At 38.6% G+C, this 21,057-nt stretch overlaps 1 protein-coding gene across 2 annotated transcripts in view; it reads right to left on the bottom strand.

Moving 5' to 3' along the window:
• The window catches only part of LOC122813004 (beta-2-glycoprotein 1-like), a 281,969-nt gene that overhangs the window by 226,202 nt on the left and 34,710 nt on the right, over positions 1-21,057 (bottom strand). For both annotated transcript variants that reach the window (XM_044085104.1, XM_044085105.1), the window contains exon 3: positions 17,354-17,450. In XM_044085104.1, coding sequence (XP_043941039.1) covers positions 17,354-17,450 — 97 coding nt within the window. The remainder of the gene's footprint in view (positions 1-17,353; positions 17,451-21,057) is intronic.

The following is a 21,057-nucleotide window of genomic DNA, read 5'->3' as shown; positions in this document are numbered from 1 at the left end:
TCCTAGAGCGTGTAGATCGGAGGGATTGGGATTTCTTTAGGTGCAGCATGTCCAATAGCTTTGGGTCTGAGATAGCTTTATATGTTAGGCAGAGATCACCTCAGTAAAGCTGGAGGTCAGTGTAGGGTATTTGTTTGAGGCCAGTAATCCTCTTTGTGAGGTACTTCTGTGGCCTTTCCAGCTGCTGCAGATGTCTTGTGAGGTACATTCCAAAATACTCTATAATGGGTCTAATGAGTGTCGAGTAGAGAGGAACAATGACCTCTTTTTTCCTGGATGAGAACCCTTTTTTGATGAGGTGTGCCACTTAGAAGGACTTCCTGACTACTGTGGCGATGTGACTATCAAAGGAGAGACTACTGTCCACCTAGGTCCCAAGGTCTCTTATCACACATTCGGTGTTAAGCAGATTTCTGCCTATGTGGTAGATCATGGGTACAGAGTTTTTACCAAAGGGGATGACATTGCACTTTTTGGCATTGAGCTTGAGGCCATGGCTCTGACACCAGGCATCTGTCTCAGTGAGGCCCTTCTGTAGGATGTCCACATCATTTGGGGACATGACTATGGCTCCTAGTTTGCAGTCATCTGCGAACTTCATTAGCCAGAGGCCTTCTGTGTTAGCCTGTACTTCAGAGAAGTAGATACCAAACAGGAGAGGTCCCAGGACAGAACCCTGCGATACTCCACTTGTCACTGCTTTGAGGTCAGATTTGGAGTCTGCAACTTTTACAGTGTGGGTTCTGTCAGTGAGCCAGTTGGCAACCCATCTTGTGACATAGGGATTTATACCTAGTTTAGTGAGTTTAGCTATAATTCCAGAATGGGGATGGTGTGCCTTGGCGAGGTCAAGATAGGCTGTGTGAACCACCTTACCCTCATCTACAGCTTTGGTGACTGCCTCAAAGAAGTTGATCAGGTTCAGAAGGCATGATCTGCCTTTCACAAACCCGAACTGGGTGGGATCCAGAGTATGGAGGTTACCAATGTCTTTGTTAATGAGTTCCATGATGATACGTTCCATGACCTTGCAGACCAGGCTCATCAGGCTAATAGGTCGATAGTTCCCGGGATCAGTGGTGGCTCCCCCTGGGAGTGGGATAACTGTTGCTGTGCACCATTCAGTGGGCACAAAGCTCGATGAAAGGCTATTATTGAACATGGTGGGGAGCCAGTTCATTCTGAAGTTAGCCTGGGATGTTGTCCGGTCCCATGGATGCTGTGTTTCTGGCTTTGAGAGTGCAGCTTTTACCTGTGTAGTTGTGATTACAGGGACTTTGCATTCTTCCTGTATAGATATGGGCTCTTTAGGGGTGAAGCACTGAACCTATCTGCCAGGATGCTGGAAATATCAGTTGATTCTGTAATTTTCGTGCCATTGTGCTGTAACTCAGAGCAGATCTGGGTGTTGCCATCGAGATTCTTGACATAGCTATAGAATGCTTTGTGGTTGTCCTTAGAATAAGTGGCAATTTTGTTTTCATAGCTAGCTTTGGAGGATCTTATAAGGGATCTCAGCTTCTTACTGAGGCTGACCAGGGAGCTCCTCCACTCATGGGATTTTACTCTCTTTTGCAACAGTTTCTTCCTTCTGTTGTACAGTTTGTTTATGGCAGGAGACCACCAGATTGGCTTCCTTTTTTGAGAGGATAGCATCTGGTTCTGTTTGGGATAGCATGATCCATGCACTTGTTTAAGTGCTTATAGAGTGCATTTGTGTAGGATTCAGCAGTCGTAACTGTATTGTCCATCTGCATGGGTGTCATGAAGTTCACCACTTCTGTCTTAAGAAGCATGAAGTTGGCTTTGGAGAAATTTTTTACCGTGGTTTCCTTAATGGGGGGGGCAGGATGTGGATATCAAAGGTGATTAGCTTATGGTCGGATGGTACCAACAAGGAGTTGACTTTAGGTGTGGAACACCGGTCACTCATGTTGGTAATGACTAGGTCTAGGATATTGTTACCCCTGGTGGGGGTGTGTATAAGTTGATCCAGGGCATTGGAGTTTATGAATTCCAGAAAGCGTTGAGCTAAGGAGTTGGTACACGAGTAGTTTTCCCAGTTAATGGTGGGGTAGTTGAAGTCACCCATTATACTATAATACTGGGGAAAACTCCTTAACATAACTCTATACAGCAAGTCTGGATATTATAACTATGAAACAAATGACACATGGTAGTTGGCATTTATACAAATGTACCTGGATAGACAGATGGCATTAACATGTATATCACAATTACTTGAAAACAACTATTTGTACTACCAGAAAAAAATGCTTCAGCATACAAATCTGAGTAATAGGGACAATTTATCCTTATCAGTGTATAAGTGAGATAACTATGGTATTAACAGATTCAGAAATAGATGGCAAACACTGTGCAGATATGATTTGATTAAAATTATAGAGAATAAAGTAAAAATAATGGTAACAGAAGTAGAATTGCGGTCTGCAGTACTAGGGTGTAGGGTTTGAACATCTGCCTTGGATACATACATTTTGGCCAACCTGTATTTCTGAAACACATCTTTTTACTAACATTTTATACATTAATATTATACAATAAGCTGAAAAACTGTAACTGTTCTTTCAGAAGGGAAATGTAGAATTTTATGAAAGCTGTATCAAGTTAAGAAAACTGTGAACAGTTATTTAATGCAAATAAATTAGGTGCATTCTACTTGCATTTCAGTAAATAAAATATTTATTATAAAGGTATAGAACTGTATATATAAAACTGAATTTGATACTGTGTGAATGTACTGCAGTATGAAAGTGTAACTAACTAGACACGTCTGCAGTACTTGAATGTTAATGCTCCATAAAGTTGCTACTCTAGGTCAAGAGATATTATCCTGTTTAGCACCCCCCCTCCCAAGAAGTACATAACTGTGGAATCAGGAAAGCATCTTCCAAAATACAGGAACTCTTGCTTGGGAATTTTGTATAAAATCTGAAACACACATGTATATACAGAGAGAGAGAGAGAAAGAGAGAGATTATTATTTCTTATTTTATTTATTTATTTACTTTTGTTAACTGGGATAGTCCGACTGGGTGCTAACCCATTTTCTACTGAGTTCCGGGGAAAATCCCCAAAACAGAGAAGATAATACCAACAGTTAGCACAGCATATACACCTGAGGTAAGTGAAACTTAGAGAGGAAAAAAAGAAGCACAGTATATACAGAAAGAAAAAAATATGAGCACAAAATAATAATCATAATAATCAACTTTGTCAGTGTGCAAGAGAATAAATAGACAGCAAGGGAAGAAAGCAAATCTGGCAAAATCAGAAGCATACCATATGAAAAATTTACAAAAAGAAGTAGGTGAGCAGCAGTTAAGTATATAGCACAGAGGAGTGAGGAGTCAGTGAAGGAGGAAAGCTAGGAGAGAAGAAATAAAGAAAGGGAGAAAGAAAGAGGAGGAGAAAAGTGGGTACTTTTCCATTATCGGGGCAACACTTCTAACGTACTACCACACGCACGCAGTGATCGTCCTGTGTATACAGAACAAAATTATGGCTTATTGGCAAATCAGTGAGTGTTGAAGTAAGAAAATATTGACAGACATTCTGGTTTTCTACCTTTCTAACAGCAATATTTACAACCTGGCCCTGACAGTAGAATGGCGTGGGAAATCTGGGCAGCCTGCTTAAGGGAGTGAGTGAGAAACATTTACTAAATCGTGTATTTGTGTTTGTACCAGTAATGTGTCCCTAACTGAGATGTTTGTCCCCCACCCCCTGTTCTTTTGGGCTTTGTCCACAATACCAGTGCATAGAGGGTGATAGGTCTACCTTTGAGATGTCTGTCATTTGGCAGAATTGCAGAAACTGTCCGTTTTTGCATCTTTTTTTTTTCCGACTATAGTAAAATGTATGAAATTGTACTGAACCAGTGAAGATCATCATCAGCAGCTGTCAGATCATTGCAAGTGGGTGCTAAGCGTCCAGGGGGACATGTCTACCTGTGAAATGCCTGTCATTTAGCAAAATTGCAGAAATTGTCCGTTTTTGCATCTATTTTTTTCTGGTTATAGTAAAATGTATGAAATTGTACTGAACCAGCGAGGATCGTCAGCAGCAGCTGTCAAATCACTGTGAGCGGGTGCTAAGCATCCATTACAAGTGTTGCCCTGATAACGGAAAAGTACCAAAAAGTGTAATAGGAGAGTGGGCCAGGAAGTTTAAGGTATTAGAAGGAAAAAGTTGGAGTGAGAGAAGAAATAGCTTATGGAGATAGAAGGGGAAAAAGAAAGAAGATAAGTAAAAGACGAAGTTAGATAGAGTAAATATAAGAGTAATGCAAGAAGGAAGGCATTAGTCAGGAGAAGAACATGAACAGAGCCAATAAGAATAGAGGTAGTCTTTTAGGGGTATTTTGAGTGGAGGCAAGTTGGGACTGGATATAATGACATGAGGGATGGAATTAGATGATGAGATTGTTGGATTTTCCTGGTAGAGCATGCACAAGAAGACAGGCCTGCTTGTAAAAACATTGAAAATGTTATTCCAACCTTGAAAGGTACTGGCAGATAGGACACAGCATACCTTTAGCTAAAATTGCTTAGGATCTAGTCAGTTTGCTCTGTGACATCCATCTGTTCAAACATTTTTATTCTAATGTTCTCTTTCAATATTCCTATTTGCAAATGTGTTTTCAAGCAGAATGCTTTGTTTTGCATATTTAAAATAAAGAACTTAATTATTTAATTTAATTGCTTACTTTTGACTTATTTATGAGCTTAAGGGTGTGTGTGTGTGTGTGTGTGTGTGTGTGTGTGTGTGTGTGTGTGTGTGTGTGTGTGTGTGTGTGTGTATACATATATATATGTATATATATATATATATATATATATATATATATATATATATATATATATATATATAGATAGATAGATAGTTATTTGTAATCATATATACTAACCATTGTTTGATATATACATGTAGAAAACAGACTGCATAGAGCTAAATTTTAATGTTTGGATTATTTTAAGAGTAAAAAGTAATGTGGGTTCTTGGTTTTCTAAAGATGTCCAGCTGGTGGCTATAAATTGGGGAAAGGAGGTAGTATTGGATGGTCATCATTTATTCCTCCTTTTTGTAAAATATTTTGTTTGTGCTCATATGCGTAACAATTGTGGACAGTTTTCAACTACTGTTGGTAAGATTGCCATGGAAGGCATTGGGCACAGTCTAAGCTGGGTGAAATTTTGGGGACCAATCTGATCTGCAGCTGTACAGTATAAAGCCTGAGAGTGGTAGATGCTGGCTATTACCCAAGGCAGCAGTACACAGGTACCATGTACACTACTGTTAAGGCCAGTATCCCCTCAAATATTAACTGACTCACAGCATTGTGGTTAAAAACATGGCACTACACACCACTTGTTATATGGTGGCAGCAAGTGGGATTTATATGTCATTCATGTATTTCTTGGTGGGAGTGGGTTGGATTTATACACCTGTTTACCACAAGTTTACTGACAGAATGAGCTCTCCTGTAGCTTTATTCTGCTTGGAAGGTGTTGCCATTTTTATCACTGAACAATGGAATGCAGATTTAAAATGTAAATAACAAAATCCAGAGTATACTTGTAGCTATTGTTGCAGGTCAAGTTGGATACTTGCCAGTATTTCAAAACTGAATAAAGAAAATTAAAATACCAGCAAAACCAACTCATAACTAGAAACTAGTCGCACAAAAATAAACATCATACATTCATTTTTTGAATAATCATATAAACAGTCACAAGGAAACTGGAGCTTGTTTTGGTACTCATCATGTTCCAAATAGATATATGCTACATGGGGGATGACCTGTTATAGGATAATCAATAGATCCCTTACAAGCCTAGCCACTATCATCCAAGTTTTACCCACTTTTCAATCCCTAAGAGCTAGAGGATGGCTTTGGTTTATGCCTTTGAGTGTTTTACAGACGGATCCTGTCCATAATGGACATGGGCATCACCCCCGAAGGGAATTTATGATTCCCCATCCATTAATCTAAACTGCATTTGAAGAGGGTCAAGAAAGAGCTCTGCTTACATGAATAGGAAGACTGTGCCAGAGAAGGGGTAATCTCTGAGACACATCTCTCTCCAGCACATTTTGTTTGTGTCACAGATCAAGTTTACATCCCTTGACTGAGTGACCCTCATGTAGTTTGTCTTGTGAATTTCTAACAATTCCATCAGGGATGGATTTATGATTGCCTTGTAGGTTATTATAGACCAACCTTAATAGTTGGCAGAGTAAAGGGATAGAGCTTTTAGTCTATCCACATAGGACATGTTTGCACCCTGTAATTTTTTGTAAGTAACCACTGAGGCCACTCCAGCTGTTCTCAGTGCCTGGGCAAGTACGTACCTAAAGGTGAATTGTACTTGATTACTGGTCTGATGGCGAGTACAGCTGGACTATAACTTCCTTGGATCTGTATACCATGCCTTTGGGTATAAGCCATGACACATAGAAAGACTTCCTCACCACCATGGACACATGATAGTCAAAGTTTACACTACTGCCTATCTGTGTATCTAGATCTGTCACCTCTGAGTCCACTCTTAGGGGTGTGAATCAATGTTGTAATTTGCAAGGGGTATTTGACTTCCCAAAGGGTATGATTATGCATTTTTTTTTTTTTGCATTTAGTTTTAGGCCATGGCTCTGGCACCAATCATTTGTCTCAGTCAGTCCCTTCTGGAAGATATCTACATTGTTGGGGGATTTATTGATTGCCCCAACTTACTTTCATTACTAAACCTAGTCAGGCAAAAGCCTGACATTAGCCTTGACTTCAGATAAGTATATTCTAAACATGAGTGGTCTCAGCACTGTGACCTGCGGCATACCACTAGTAACAGACCTCATGCAGCATCTGGATTCACCCACTCTAACAACATGCATCCTGTCCTGTCTATGAGCCATTTGGGTATCCACCTGATAACACAGAGATTTATATTCAGCTTTGTGTTTATCTGTAATACCTGAATGGGGAATTGTGTCTAATGCCTTAACCAGGTCAAGGTAGGCAGTATGCACTGTTTTACCCTCATCTATAGCCCTACTGACTTTCTCAAAGAAGTCCACTGGATTGACCTGCCCTTGACAAAGCCAAACTGGGTTGGGTCCAGTGTTTGGAAGTTTCTTATGTCACTATTTATCAGGTCCATGATTATTCTTTCCATGACCTTGCATATAAGACTAGTCAGACTTATGGGTCCAATAATAAGATAAAAACCAAAAGGACTCAATAAGGATGCTGTAGTTTCCAGTTTAAAAACACAGTTTTAATCCACAGAAAGGAAGCACAAGTGCTTTTGTAGGTACAAATCCCACTTCTTCAGATCTTATGGGTCTGTTATTTCCCAGATCTGTTAATGGTCCCCTTTTATGCAGAGGGATGACTGTTGCTGTCCTCCACTCTACTCTGAAGCTGTGGTTAAAGATCCTAGTGGGCCTGATAGGTCCTGTTTCTCACTGTTTAAGAGGCATCCAGGGATATTGTCAAGACCCATAGAAGCTTTAGAGAGCCCAGTGGCAACCTGTTGTTTGGTGATAACTGGTAGAGGAGTGGTGGAGGGTATTTCTGGGGTGCAACTTGAAGTGAAATCTGAGCTGAATTAATTGGCCAGTCAATTTGATAAATCCTCTGGCTGAGTATAGGTGAAGCTGTCTACCACTAATTCTGCATATTGTTTGGTGTTGCCCTTAAGACTGGGGACATAACTAAAATGCCTTATGGTTATCCTTTAATTGGGAGACTATTTTTGCCTCAAAATTTGCTTTGGAAGACTTGACTAGCCCCATGATTTGCTTGTTTAGACTAATGAAGGAGATTGGAGTTTTTGCTGTGCTGTACACATTCTGTCTTACCTCTATACAGGATTTTCTTTCTTTTACTGTACAACGTATTTATGCCAGAGATCCACCAGGGTAGCTTGTTTTTGCAGTTCGTCCTAGGCAGTTGTTACATGGTTGTACAGGGCTTTTCTGTGCACTTCCACAGAAGCTTCTTTTTTTCTTTTTTTTGGGAGAGCTTAGAAACTGGCCATGCTATCACTTAGTAGCAGATACTTTGCTTAGAAAAGTTCTTAAAGGTTTTGGGGTTAGGTGGGGGTTCTAGTTTTATATTTATTTCAAGGGAGACCACTTTGTCATCTGATCTAACCAGTGAGGACATCACACTCTGGGTGGTGGTGGCTACAATGTTCTTCCATATTTGTGAGTACCATGTCTAGGATATTTGCACCCTAGTGGGAGTGCATACTAGCTGCTCCAGGACATTTGCATTAACAAAGTCTAGAAATCTTTGAGCCTGCATGTTAATGGTTGTGTATGCTTTCCAGTTAATGGAGGGGTAGTTGAAATCACCCCTGAGTATGGTATTGGCTGAATGGTAAGTGATTCTAGTAAATTCAGGTATGATACAAGGGTTTCCTGGTTCATGGTGGAGGACCTGTAGATAGCAAGGATATGGTAATAGATTTTTCCTATGGTTAATAGGGCATGGAGTAGCTCAAACATGTCATATTGTTTGACCAGTCATGGGGTGTGCTAATACTTTATGTAGATGGATACACCTCCACCTTTTGCCCTTTCATGTGTAGTGGGGTGATCGGAACGCGTGAAAGTCATTACAATCATGCACTGCTGGGTTGCCTTCCATGGCCTTGAACCATGTTTCTGTAAGTGCACAGATGTCAGCATTCTCCAGGGTGAGGAGTGCTTCCAGGGAGTGTAGTTTCTTCTTGAAACTGCTAGCATCGAGCAGCAATACCATTAGCTTATCCTGAGTAGATTTTGCTAAAAAAGGCACTATAGGGTGGATAAGCCTTTGGCCAATATCTAAAAGCCTGGTGGTGACAGGTAAAGACCACCTGTGGCAAAGCAGTGTGGCCTGTCAATCATGTTCTCCTAGTCTGACATATATTGGACCACTTTGGAATGACACCAGTAGCCTAGCCAATTATTAAAGTCAAGTGTTGTTATTGTTTGTGAAACATGGTTAAAGAACAATGACTGGAAAGCAGTTCTGTCAGGGGATAAATGTTTTTACTGTAATAGACATTCTAACAAAAAATCAGGTGGAGGTGTTATGATATGGATTAAAGATAGCTACGAGACCTGTGAGTATTACATGTTCAATGATAATACCAATACTATAGACTGTGTAACTGTGACGATAAAGACAACCCGGGAACATATAACAATGCTTGTGGTGTATAGACCACCAAAGTCAAGTGCAGATGACCTAGAAGAATTCATACATTTTTTGCATGAAACAAAAGGGGGGAAGAATAATATTAGCTGGGGGCTTAAAATTACCAGAAACAGACTGGAATAATATCGATTCAACAATGTTAGCAAGGGAATTATACACAGCGTATATTCAGGAACAACACTTACTTCAGATTGTTAAAAAACCTACCAGGCAATGGAACACACTAGATACTGTTTGCGTTCCCAAAGTAATTAATGTCACTTCAAGTCAAGTTTTGCTACCATTGATGTGCAGTGATCATGGGGTTCTAAAGGTTAATTTGTTGCTAGATCATTCTGCCAAACTGAAATCTAAGCCAATGCACATAAGGTTAATTACAGATTATACAGAAGCAAAACAGTCACTATGTAAAACTAACTGGAGTGAGGTGTTCAGTGGAAAAACTGCAGATGGAATGTGGAAAGTTTTGAAAGAGAAATTGTTTGAGTGCAAAAAATCTAAAACATGTTTAACATTAGGATCTAGGCATACAACATAAGGCGGGTATATTGCCATAAGAACAAGATATCTGATTAAGGTGAGAGACAAAAAATATAAGAAATGGTAGAGAGGTCGAATTACAACTTTGAAAACTGAAATAAACAAGCTGGACAAAGAGATTAAGCATAGTGTGAGACAAGATCAAGAAAAATTTGAAGAAAATGTATATAAAGATATTGAGCATAATATGAAACCTTTTTATAGATACATAAGATGTGGCAGGAGTAAAGACACACAAATTGATAAACAGCGTGGATTCTAAAATTTATTCTCAGACACAACAGATTATAGATATATTTACAAAATCTTATGCAAAACAGTTTGGTTTCACAAAAGGGGTGTTAAGTTGTCCTAGTGACATCCAGGTAAACCCAGATACTAGAATCAAATTAGATTATATTGAAAAAGAACTGCGCACACTTGGTCCAAACAAAGCACAGGGTGGAGATGGAATTTGTAACAATGACCTGAGAACACTTCACCAAGAACTTACAGTAGCATTATATCTATTCTCCAATAGGTCATATAAATATGGGGAGAGTCCTCAAGATTGGAGACATGCGCTTATTTTAACCTGTCTTTATGGGAAAGTGGAGTAGGACAAACCCAGAGTCATATAGACCCTTAAGTCTACATTCATGTTGTGGAAAAATAACAGAGAAGGCAATATTGGATAAGTTATTGTCAGAATTGAATAGGTTGGGACTTGAAACCATATATCAGCATGTATATGCTGAAAACAAATCTATTACCACCTGTAACAAGATGTTCTATAATGATACAGTAACAGCTATGAATGAACAATTGTGCTGTGATGTAATTTATATAGATTTAACTTCAGCATTTGACAGAGTCATACACAAAATTATGATCAATAAATTAGTACAACTAGGTATTGATGTACCATTGATAATCTGGATAGCTGCATGGCTTACAAATAGGACATGGCAAGTATCATACAGCAACTGGACGGGTGAAATCCTTGGTTACAGTCAGGGTGTCCCACAGGGCTCTGTCCTATGTCCTTACTTGTTTAGATTGTATCTTTTAGACCTACGTTTTTATCTGAGGCGTTCAACAGTTTATATGCAGATGACCTGAAATTGGGTAAAATGATTACATGTGTTACAGATAAGGCACGTCTGCAAAATAACTTGACTAAATTGACCATTTGGGCACAGGAGAATAATATGCTAATAAATACAATAAAAAATAAGCATATGTGATTTGGGGGACATAAATTGAAAGGTGAATATTTAATACAGCACACAATTATTGAAACTGTAGACTCATTTAAGGAGCAGGGTATATGGGTAGATTCAGCTATGAGTTTTTCTAAATATATCAACCAGTTGGTTAATGATAGCTATAAAACTATAGATTGTATAAAAGGATTTATAAAGTCTAGGAAATCAAAAATAATGAAGTCAGTGTTTGTTAAGTTACATTAGACCTAAACATGAGTATGGAATAACAATAGGGAAACCCTATAAGAAAACAAACATGAGTAAACTGGAAAGAGTACAGCGGAAATATACCTAGGGCATCAATAGATGTGAAAATTTAAGTTATTATGAAAGACTAAAATATTTGAACTTGTACAGTGTCTCTTACAGATATCTAAGAGGAGATCTTATTCAGGTATATACGGCATTTAGAGACAACTATCTCTGGGAATGTTTGGGGTTATCAAAATGTACTATAGAATCATCAGACAACCTCTGTAGAAAATTCTATAGGAATGAGAAGTGTACTAATTGGTTCTCTGACAGAGTAGCTGATGCATGGAACAGACTACCAAATTTCATTAAAGCAAGTACTAGTTTAGATATTTTTAAGAACAGCCTGGACACATTATGGGAACAAGTGTTTTGGTGTATTGGAAAGCTAGAAGGGCAGTAATACCCGTGCTTGAAATATTTGCATGTATGTATGTATGTAATTGTTTTCGACTGGCATTGTGACATCATCCTTGGAGATGGTAGAATGCTGCTCAATGATAGGCTCATACCTGTCTGTGTTACACATTCTTTGAGCTCAGTTATGTCTCCCTTCATGTAGTCCAGGTTGGTATGTCTCAGGTCATTTATGTCCACGTGGACTATGAGTCATACTGGTACTTGCCATTTGGAGACCTGATTGCTTGCATGATCTGGCAAATCCTGGCCTTTGACAGGTAACTAACTGTAACCTTCTCCTTATCCAACCTGGTGTGAGGGACATCAGTGTGTCTCACAATGGGGTCTTCTATGATCAAAATATTGGCTTGTGTGGTGTTATACCTCATGGGCTTGGTAGTTCAGACACAAGGAAATGTGGTTTTATGTGTTGTGGTAGGAGTTGTTTATGTGCATGTGGAGTTTCTAAGGACTGAATCTGATAGGCCTTTGAGGTCTAGTTAAGCTACCTGTGAGCACCTTTGCATGTGTGTGTCTATGTGTCTGGTCCTTTAAGTGCAACGAGTGTTTTTTTTTTTTTGTGTGTGTGTGTGTGTGTGTGTGTGTGTGCGCGTGCGTGTGAGTGCACTCCTACATTTCTGCTACTTATATATACCAAATCCAAGGTTGTATCATGTTGAGGAAAAAAAAATCTATGGGACACTGCAACATCAATCTTGTGGGCAGGCATTCGTGCATCAACAATCAGCTATTGCACAACTGATCATTAACTGATTCACTCCAACAAAGCTCAGAAAGTTTGCACTGTAACTTTCAATGGGCAGAGCCTAAGCCTTTTGACAGAATCAAATTATGTCCTCACATTTCAAACAAATGTCCATACCTCTGAAACCATAGATGTTACTAAAGAAGTATAAATGGCAAAGTTTTCAGCACAAACTATTTTTATAGTGGTAGTATTCTTTAGGTTCTAGGTCTTAAACTAAATTTCATAAGTCACAGTAAACACAGTAACTAGTAACTATTGCATTTTAATATTTTGTAAATCACTTACAATATCTCAACAACCACTCAAGTTACACACATACTGTCACCAGCATTTTATTAATCTATCCGGGAGCTTTCATATGAGGCTAGGAAGTTCTTGGTGTTGCTTGGTTGTTGAGATATTTAGAAAATGTGAAAATTATATCTATATAAATTAATATCATAAATACAACAGTTAATATCTGTCTACCTGCAGTAGACAGAGGTCAAATATTAAACCAATTGAGTTTGCCATTGTGTAAGCTTTATGATAAAATCTTTTAAAACCTTGTATGTAGCATGATTTTTGAATTATTGATGCAAATACAAACAAGTAATATTTGATGCCAAGAGGCATCACTAGGAGTTAACTGCAGATGCACCTGGAGGCGTAACTCGGATGTAATGAATTATACCTGGTATCTCTTTCATAGACATGTATCACCACTCAATCACTCTGCCAACACTTTTCTAATCCATTGCAGTATACAATCCCTCTTTATTTTTCTCTTTTATATTCCCAAAAGATGTACAGTTTCCATATGTAATTTCATTGTCTTCAAAAATATGCCACTTAAGAATGTTTAGTCTTCCTTAGCATACTAATGTTGACTGTTTTTTTTTTTTTTTTTATTGGCTGTGTCTTCATTTGGGAAAGAGATGCTGCTGTGCAGGACAATTACATCTCTCAGGTGGACTTAGAGCAACTCTTCATTCATTGAAGGCTGAATTTGCTTGCATCTATCCATATAACATAGGTACCAACCCTTGTTGAAATCAGGTAATTAAAACTGTATGCATCTTGAACAAGCAGAAAAGGCTGCTGGAAGATGACAGTCTTTACTTTTCCTGCTGGTACCTTTGAATGTGCTTTCTGCCTAATAAAGTGCACTATGCTTTCACAGAAGGACTGGCATGACAAATAATAAAGCTTAGCATAAAATGTATGGGCATATAAATACTATAACAAGTTTGAAACAGGTTGCTGTAATTCTTTTATAAGATATGGCCAGATGCTGTTGCTGATAAAGAAAAATTGATGTATCTGAAACATTACTATTTTGCTTTACTTGTGTTAATGAATGTTGGTATACTGTTATACAACTACTTAGAAAAAAAAGCTGAAATGACATCAAAACATAGTGCCACATTATGATTCAAGCAAAGATGTAGAGCAGAATGAGGACTCTATTAAATAAGCATCTCTGCTTCTCTAACTAAAAGAAATGCAATATAAGTTAATATCATATCCTATATGAATGAATAGTACCAGATGGCCACCAGGGTTAAGCAGTATCACTGTACGTTATTAAGATAGTACTACCTGCCTCCTTCTTGAGCTTCTTAAAGTCACCCTGTTATCCGACGACATCTCTACTGGATAACTACATTATTTGACATGATTAACCCATGCCAACTGATATTATTCTATATTAAATTTACTTATTACTTAGTTTAGTCAGTAATTTCCTAATTGTATGTGTTACTTGTGAATAGGAAAATGCACAGGTATGTCAAATTGTTATGGTTCCCCTGCATGTCATTGAGATGAATGCTGGCAAAGGTTTAGCTCATTCCTGGGACCTCTCTTGTTCGGTATATATTTCTCCGTGGTACAGGCTAACACGGGTGGACTATGGCTGACCAAGTTTGCAGATGACTGCAAACTGTGTGCCATAATCGACTCTCCGGCTGACACAAGCATCCTTCAAAAGGGTCTCACAGAGGCAGATAACTTGTGCCAGAGCCATGGCCTAAAGCTAAATGCCAAAAAGTGCATAGTCATCCGCTTTGGTAAAAACAAAGTGCCCACAAATTACCACATAGGTGGTAATCCATTAAGTACGGAAGAAGTAATTAGGGACTTGGGGACCCAAGTAGATAGCAACCTCTCCTTTGACAATCACGTTGCCAAAGTGGTTAGAAAGACCTTCTACATAGCCCACCTTATCACAAAAGGGTTCACATCTAGATCAAGAGACGTCATTGTGCCCCTCTACTCATCACTTATCAGGCCCATAATTGAATACAATGCCCCATTTGGGATGTACCTTACCCGACACCTGCAGCAACTGGAAAGACCCCAAACGTATCTCACCAAGAGGATCAAGGGGCTCAAACAGAAATAAGTAGGACATGCTGGAGGGACAGATTCATATCCCAGAGGCTCCCCTCACTTTGGAACAAAATCCCAATCCATGTTAGGCAGAGCCCCTCGCTGACCCTCTTCAAGAGAAATCTTGACGAATGGAAGGGAGATCATAGGTTTACACCTGGGATCTCGTCTGTGTCCCTGCTTGACAGAGGTACAGTAAACTAACCTTAAAAGTGTGACCTACTATACAGAGGCACAGTCAACTAATCTAAAAGGGTGGCAAAAGCCAAACACACTCTGGCTAAGCTTATAAATGCCCTAGGGCAGATAGCCTAGTATCAACCTATGAACCTATGAACCTATGATGGCAACCAGTAGAACCTTGCATGCAGCAAACTATTATTTAAAAAGAGTATTCTGCAGGAGGAAACCTTGCACACCAATGTGGTCAGCCAAGTCCCACCCCCCCACCCCAAACTTCTATGCACAGATTCCATGGTTGCCCTAACATAGGCAAAGGGAAAAGATCACATGCACTATACTGTTACTGAATGTGCACATTGCACAAACAAAATCACAACAGCAATGATTTCTGCAAAGAACAGCAATTGTGGAATATAAATTCTGGCAGATTAAGTGGGTGGATTGAATGCTTATCCATCTAGATCTCATGGACTATTGCTTATGCAATTAATATATGGGCATCAGAGGCATATTTTTAGTAATTTATTTGAAGAGTTTTACCCTTACCTACATTAAGCAAATAAAAACGAAAGATCATGTAGAGAGTGAAACCCTCATCCAGAAAACAATTATCAGTCCATTCATTCATTATCATTACCTAATCCATGTCAGCATTCTGGGAGCCAATGATTCTGCTGGCAACGAATGAGTTAAAGGCAGGGAATCAGTCTGTGACAGGTTGCTTTTCCATTACAGGATGTGCACACACATATACCACACAGTATACCTCTCAAACTTTTAGTACAAGAAATCTGGACAAACCCATAAAGAATGGAGGACAAAGGCCTTAAAATAGTTAAACATTTTAAATTTTGCTCCATAAACTTCGAAAGTTGATAGAACAATAGGCTTTGCATATGCAATTTTATAAAGGGTATTTAGTCTGAAACTCAAATGTTTCTCTTTTTTTTTCTGACTTCAGTCCTCAATGATTTGCCAGAAAAAAACAAATACTGTTTTATAAGGAATTAGCTATGTTAGAAACCTGGGTGGAAACTCCCAAATATGCTCAGAATTAGTCCAAAATGATAAAAAAATCACTGAACCCACAGACATTGCCAACATACTGGCAGACAGGTTCAAATGCAAATTTTAAATTTCCCAAAATATCAAATATCTATGCCTCCAAACATCTCACTCTCAAGACAGCATCAATGGGACGAGGATCATAATGGAACTCATAAATTTTGAAACAGTCACTAAGGCCATTGATGACATATGTCAACCCATATGTCAAGATGGGTTGCAAACTGGGCACCATAATTGACACTCCATCAGACACAGACATCCTCAGAGAGAGGTCTCAAAATGATGGATAACTGCCAGAGAGCCCCTTAAGCTAAATGCCAAAAAATAAAAATATACCTCCCTTTGAAAAAAAAAAGGTAACCTAACCATTATTAGGTGTGGTAATAAATTCCATTAAAGAGGAAGAAGTTATCAGGGACCTGGGGACCCAAGTTGACAGTAACCTCTCTTTTGAAGATCAGGAGAGGTCATTGTACCCTGTACTCTTCACTTATCAGACCAATGCATCTGCTCAGAGGTGATCTGGGACAGATTCATCACCCAGAGACTCCCTACACTATGGAACAGAATCCCAGTCCATGTGTGTTCAAGAGAAATCTTGGCGAATGGATGAATCATCTCTGTGTCACTGCTGGACAGAGGGTGGTGAAAGCCACACACACTCTGGCTAGGCTTATAAAATGAACCTATGAACAAATCAGCAATATGAGGATAAATCTGAACATTCTGCGAAAATTTGGACAGTTGAAAGGTATCCACATGAGACATTAAAAATGAACCCTAAATAATTGATGTGTAACTTTATACTTTATTAATTATCAAATTTTTTGTTACTAATTTCATATATTTTATTAATTTTTTTTCCCCTCTTTTGTTCAGGTGAATTGGACATAGTGTATATACAGGTTTATAATACTTGCTTATTGATGATTGTATTGTTAAACATTATATTATTTAGAAAATAAAAAATTATTTGAAAGGTATCCACACATACACCTAGGGTCATTTGGGATCTCATCAATCCAACAACTGCATGTATTTGGGTTGTGGGAGGAAAAAAAGAGCCTTATGGTAGGAAACTCACAAGAACACGGCCCAAGCTAACTGTTATCTTAAGTTATGTATAATACAGCTGCATAGATTTCATTAATATGGTAGAGTTTGACTGGCTGCTATATTTTCCTGAACTTTTGTCTTACTTTCTTCATAGTAACATTAGATGCACCATTTGAATTAGGATTACAAAATGTAACATTATTGTATTATGTAGCTGCCAAAGAAATTTCTTACCCCTCATTACACGAGAAGGTCATGATGCTCTGAAACTTCAAGTCTGTAGCATGAAAACCTCCATTGAGTGGAGAATCAACAGCAGGACAGGATCTTCCTACATAACAGGTAATGACAAACATAAAAGTTGTGTACAGACAAGTATATGCATTTCGAGTCGGTGTTGTAATGCTTTTGTTCATAAAGCATGTTTACATCTCATGTCTTATTACAGTACTAATAAATATCTTCATGCAGTTTAGCAGATGTAGTTCAGACATGTTGGCTTAGTCATTAGAGGTTTCCATGACTCATATTACAGCCTGTTTAATTTACGATGAAGCCATTTACATCAGCAGTGTCTTCTCTGGTAAGACAACAAGCTGCAAATCCTATATATCCGGGCTGGTTTATTTAACATACTTCGATTCTGACCACAAATTTTTACCAGAAAAAAAGTTAGAAGTTACCTCTGACAATACACACACACAAATTGTAATGTGCAAAAATATGGAAGGCAATAGAGAACATAAATGTTTTCCAGCAGAGGGAACGCAAAACAAGGAATACATAAGATACTGAAAAAGAGATAATATTTGTCATAATGGGGATGTTTAACCTCTTTATGCAGAGCAATCATTAATAAACAAGAGGTGACCTAATTTGTGGAATGGTCAACATTATCGGAAGCACAAGAATGTCACTGGATGAAGGCTTAAGTGGGCAGATGGGTCAATCTATGGTCTTGTTAAACAAAATGATGACCCTGGAACTCCTCCATGTGCAACTTGCTATAAAGAAAACAAAACAAATCCAAAAAAACTTATCATATCATAGCTAACTATAGGCCAACTCTCTATGTTCCCTTCAGCCCATACCTCCTAAGTAGTATGGAGTGCTTATATATTAAGCCAAATGCCATTCTCTTAAATGACTTGTATATCTTCACACTTGTATGTCCTAAGATTTTCAGACAGAGTCAATACAAACTCACTGAACCAGTTAGTCCACAACCTAACCAGAGGTGATAAAATCCTGGATGTGGTCCTTACCAATATGGGTCTGCTTTGTTCTCCACAAATTACAGCATCCTCCTTGGTCAGATCAGACCACAAATGAACCACATTCACTATAAGGGTAAAAACTGAAGCATATACGAATACCTCTGTATTCAGAGATTTTGTTTAGGCTAATCTACTAAAACTGAGTGATGATTTGTCTAAATTCAAAATCCCCTTCTATATTGATGACACCACTGCTTATGTGGAACCTTTCACTGCCAAATTTTATGCACATGTAAATAGTTGAATAGATACGTTTGTCCCCCTCAGAAATAAATACAACACCAAATTAAAAAATAAACCTCTTTGGTGGAACCCATATATAAAAAGGCATTATAACACATTGCATGCAAAAATAAATCTAACTTTCAAAATGCCAAAAACACCGTTGCTAAACTAAACAAGGAATTCTAGACTCTGATCAAACCAAACAAAGCCAGATAGAAGGTGAAAACAGCCACCAAGGCAAACAATAACAAGTAAGGCTTCTTTAATTCTGTTAAACAATCTCAGAAACAATGCCCAGTACTGTCCAAGAGCCAATATAAATGATATCACATACTCAGGTAAAGACGGATTAACAATCTACTAGCAGATAAATTTAGCTCAAACTTCATCCCCTCACTCCTCTATTATTTGTATATCATTTTCTCATACCTACAATCCCCATACCTCAAATCTCCCAAGAACAAGTTCTCAAGCCACTGTGTAAGGCCAACAGCACTAAGTCTATAGGGCCAGATAACATACCAGGGTACCTACTAGTCAGCCTGAAACATGCTTTGTCTTATTCCTTACAGAAACCATTCAATATTAGCCTCAAAAAAAGCTTCATATCAGATATATGGACAGCAACAGTCATTCCCTTGCACAGATCTGAGGCTTCAATGGACTCATGTAATTTATGGACCCATAAGCCTGACCAGTGTCATGTGTAAGTCTCTGGAAAGGATCATTATAGAATGAATAAATAAGATATGGGTAACCTAAAGACTCTTGACCCAACCCAGTCTGGATTTGTCAAGGGCAGACTGTGTGTACTTAACCTGATGGATGAGGGCAGAAATGTGCACACCACATATCTAGACCTCACAAAGGTATTTAATACCATCCCACACTCGGGTATCATAAATAAACTTTCACAGCTAAATGTCAGTCCCTGTGTAATTTGTTGGATACCAAACTGGATCAGAAATAAAACCCAGAAAGTTAGGGTGGGCAGCTCTACCTCCTCCAAAAGACCCGTTACTAGCAATGTACCCAGGAGTCAGTCCTTGGGACATTCCTCTTTGACATTTACTTCTTAGAGTTCAAATCAAATGTTAAGGGTTTGTAGTTGACCAAGTCTATAGATGACTGCAAAATTGGTGCTTTCAAAAATACCCCAGAAGACACCAAGATCTGCCAAGATGGCCTGCCACGAATAAATAGCTGGTTATCGAAATCATGGACTAAAACTAAATGCCAAATATCCTTTGACATGAGTGACTCCCCGTGTAACTATCAAATTAACAACACACACTTGAAAATTGATCCTGTAGTTATTTTTCTAGTAAACTATGTTAATAATGAACTGCCCTTTGATCACCATGTGTCCACTGTTGTCAGGAACTCCTTTTTCATCTCATAGCTTATATCTAAAGGTATTGCATCCAGATCGAGGGAGGTAATAGTTCCACTGTTCTTATCGCTCATTAACGCCCCTTTTGATATGCACCTGGCTAAATACTTGTCACAAAAGGAATGACCACAATGTTTTCTCACTAAACAATCAAGGAACTAAATTTTGTAAAAATTATGCAGACCATATCAGCACCTTGTCTCTCTTCTCAGTGTCATTTCGGCTATTGAGATGTGACCTCTGCTTTGTGTATTTGGCTTCAAGAGACCCTGTTCTGTCAGATCTATTACACATTCACAAATTCAACTGTATCATAACAATTTGCTCAAGGAATCTCAATCTGTTTTGCTAAATATGTATCACAGAAAATACCTCTTCTGTGTAACAGTCCTCCAGTCCACATAAGGCAAAGTGCTTCTTACTCTGCACAAATGTAATCTGGATGAATAGATAGGTCACCATTAACTAGCCCAAGTTTAACACCCCTGTTCTTCATGGATGGGGACAAATGTAAATGTCCCAGCATATCCACATTCAACCCATCTCTGGGTTATTCTTATATAAAATATAAGAGCTAAAATCTACCATTGGAATGTAAGGCTAGCCTTTTTAAGATCTTCAAAGATCACTAGCACAGAAAGTAACTATGACCCTATGGCAGAAGTGCAGAGTAGCTGATTTAGCTGTTTCACATCTAATAAAGTGGTCTGCCTTGGGGGCTGTGTGGGTTAGTGGTATCTGCAGGATATACAGCAAAGTAGGATTACTTGCAGATGATGTTATGCATCTCATAGTGACGTAATAAGTATTAGGAAGGTGACAGATTTACTACAGTAAAGGAGGAAATAACAAGATGATAGAGGGGAGAAAGTAGGGAAAGGCCACAAGGAGTCAGGCAAAGAGCTATTAGCTAGACACAGTGAAGTGGCAAGAACACTGTAGAGGAAGTGAGAGGCTGACAACAGTGAGAAGAGAGAGGAATGTGGGTAGTCTAGACAAAGGGGAGGGGAATGCAACATAGCAGGTAGGCGGGACTGAAGGAG

This window comes from Protopterus annectens, chromosome 10.part0 (genome assembly GCF_019279795.1).
Source record: "Protopterus annectens isolate FY-2018-M chromosome 10.part0, PAN1.0, whole genome shotgun sequence".
In the NCBI taxonomy this organism is placed as follows: domain Eukaryota; kingdom Metazoa; phylum Chordata; order Ceratodontiformes; family Protopteridae; genus Protopterus; species Protopterus annectens.
The sequence above is the reverse complement of the archived record's forward strand: the minus strand, read 5'-3'. Positions and strand labels throughout refer to the sequence as shown.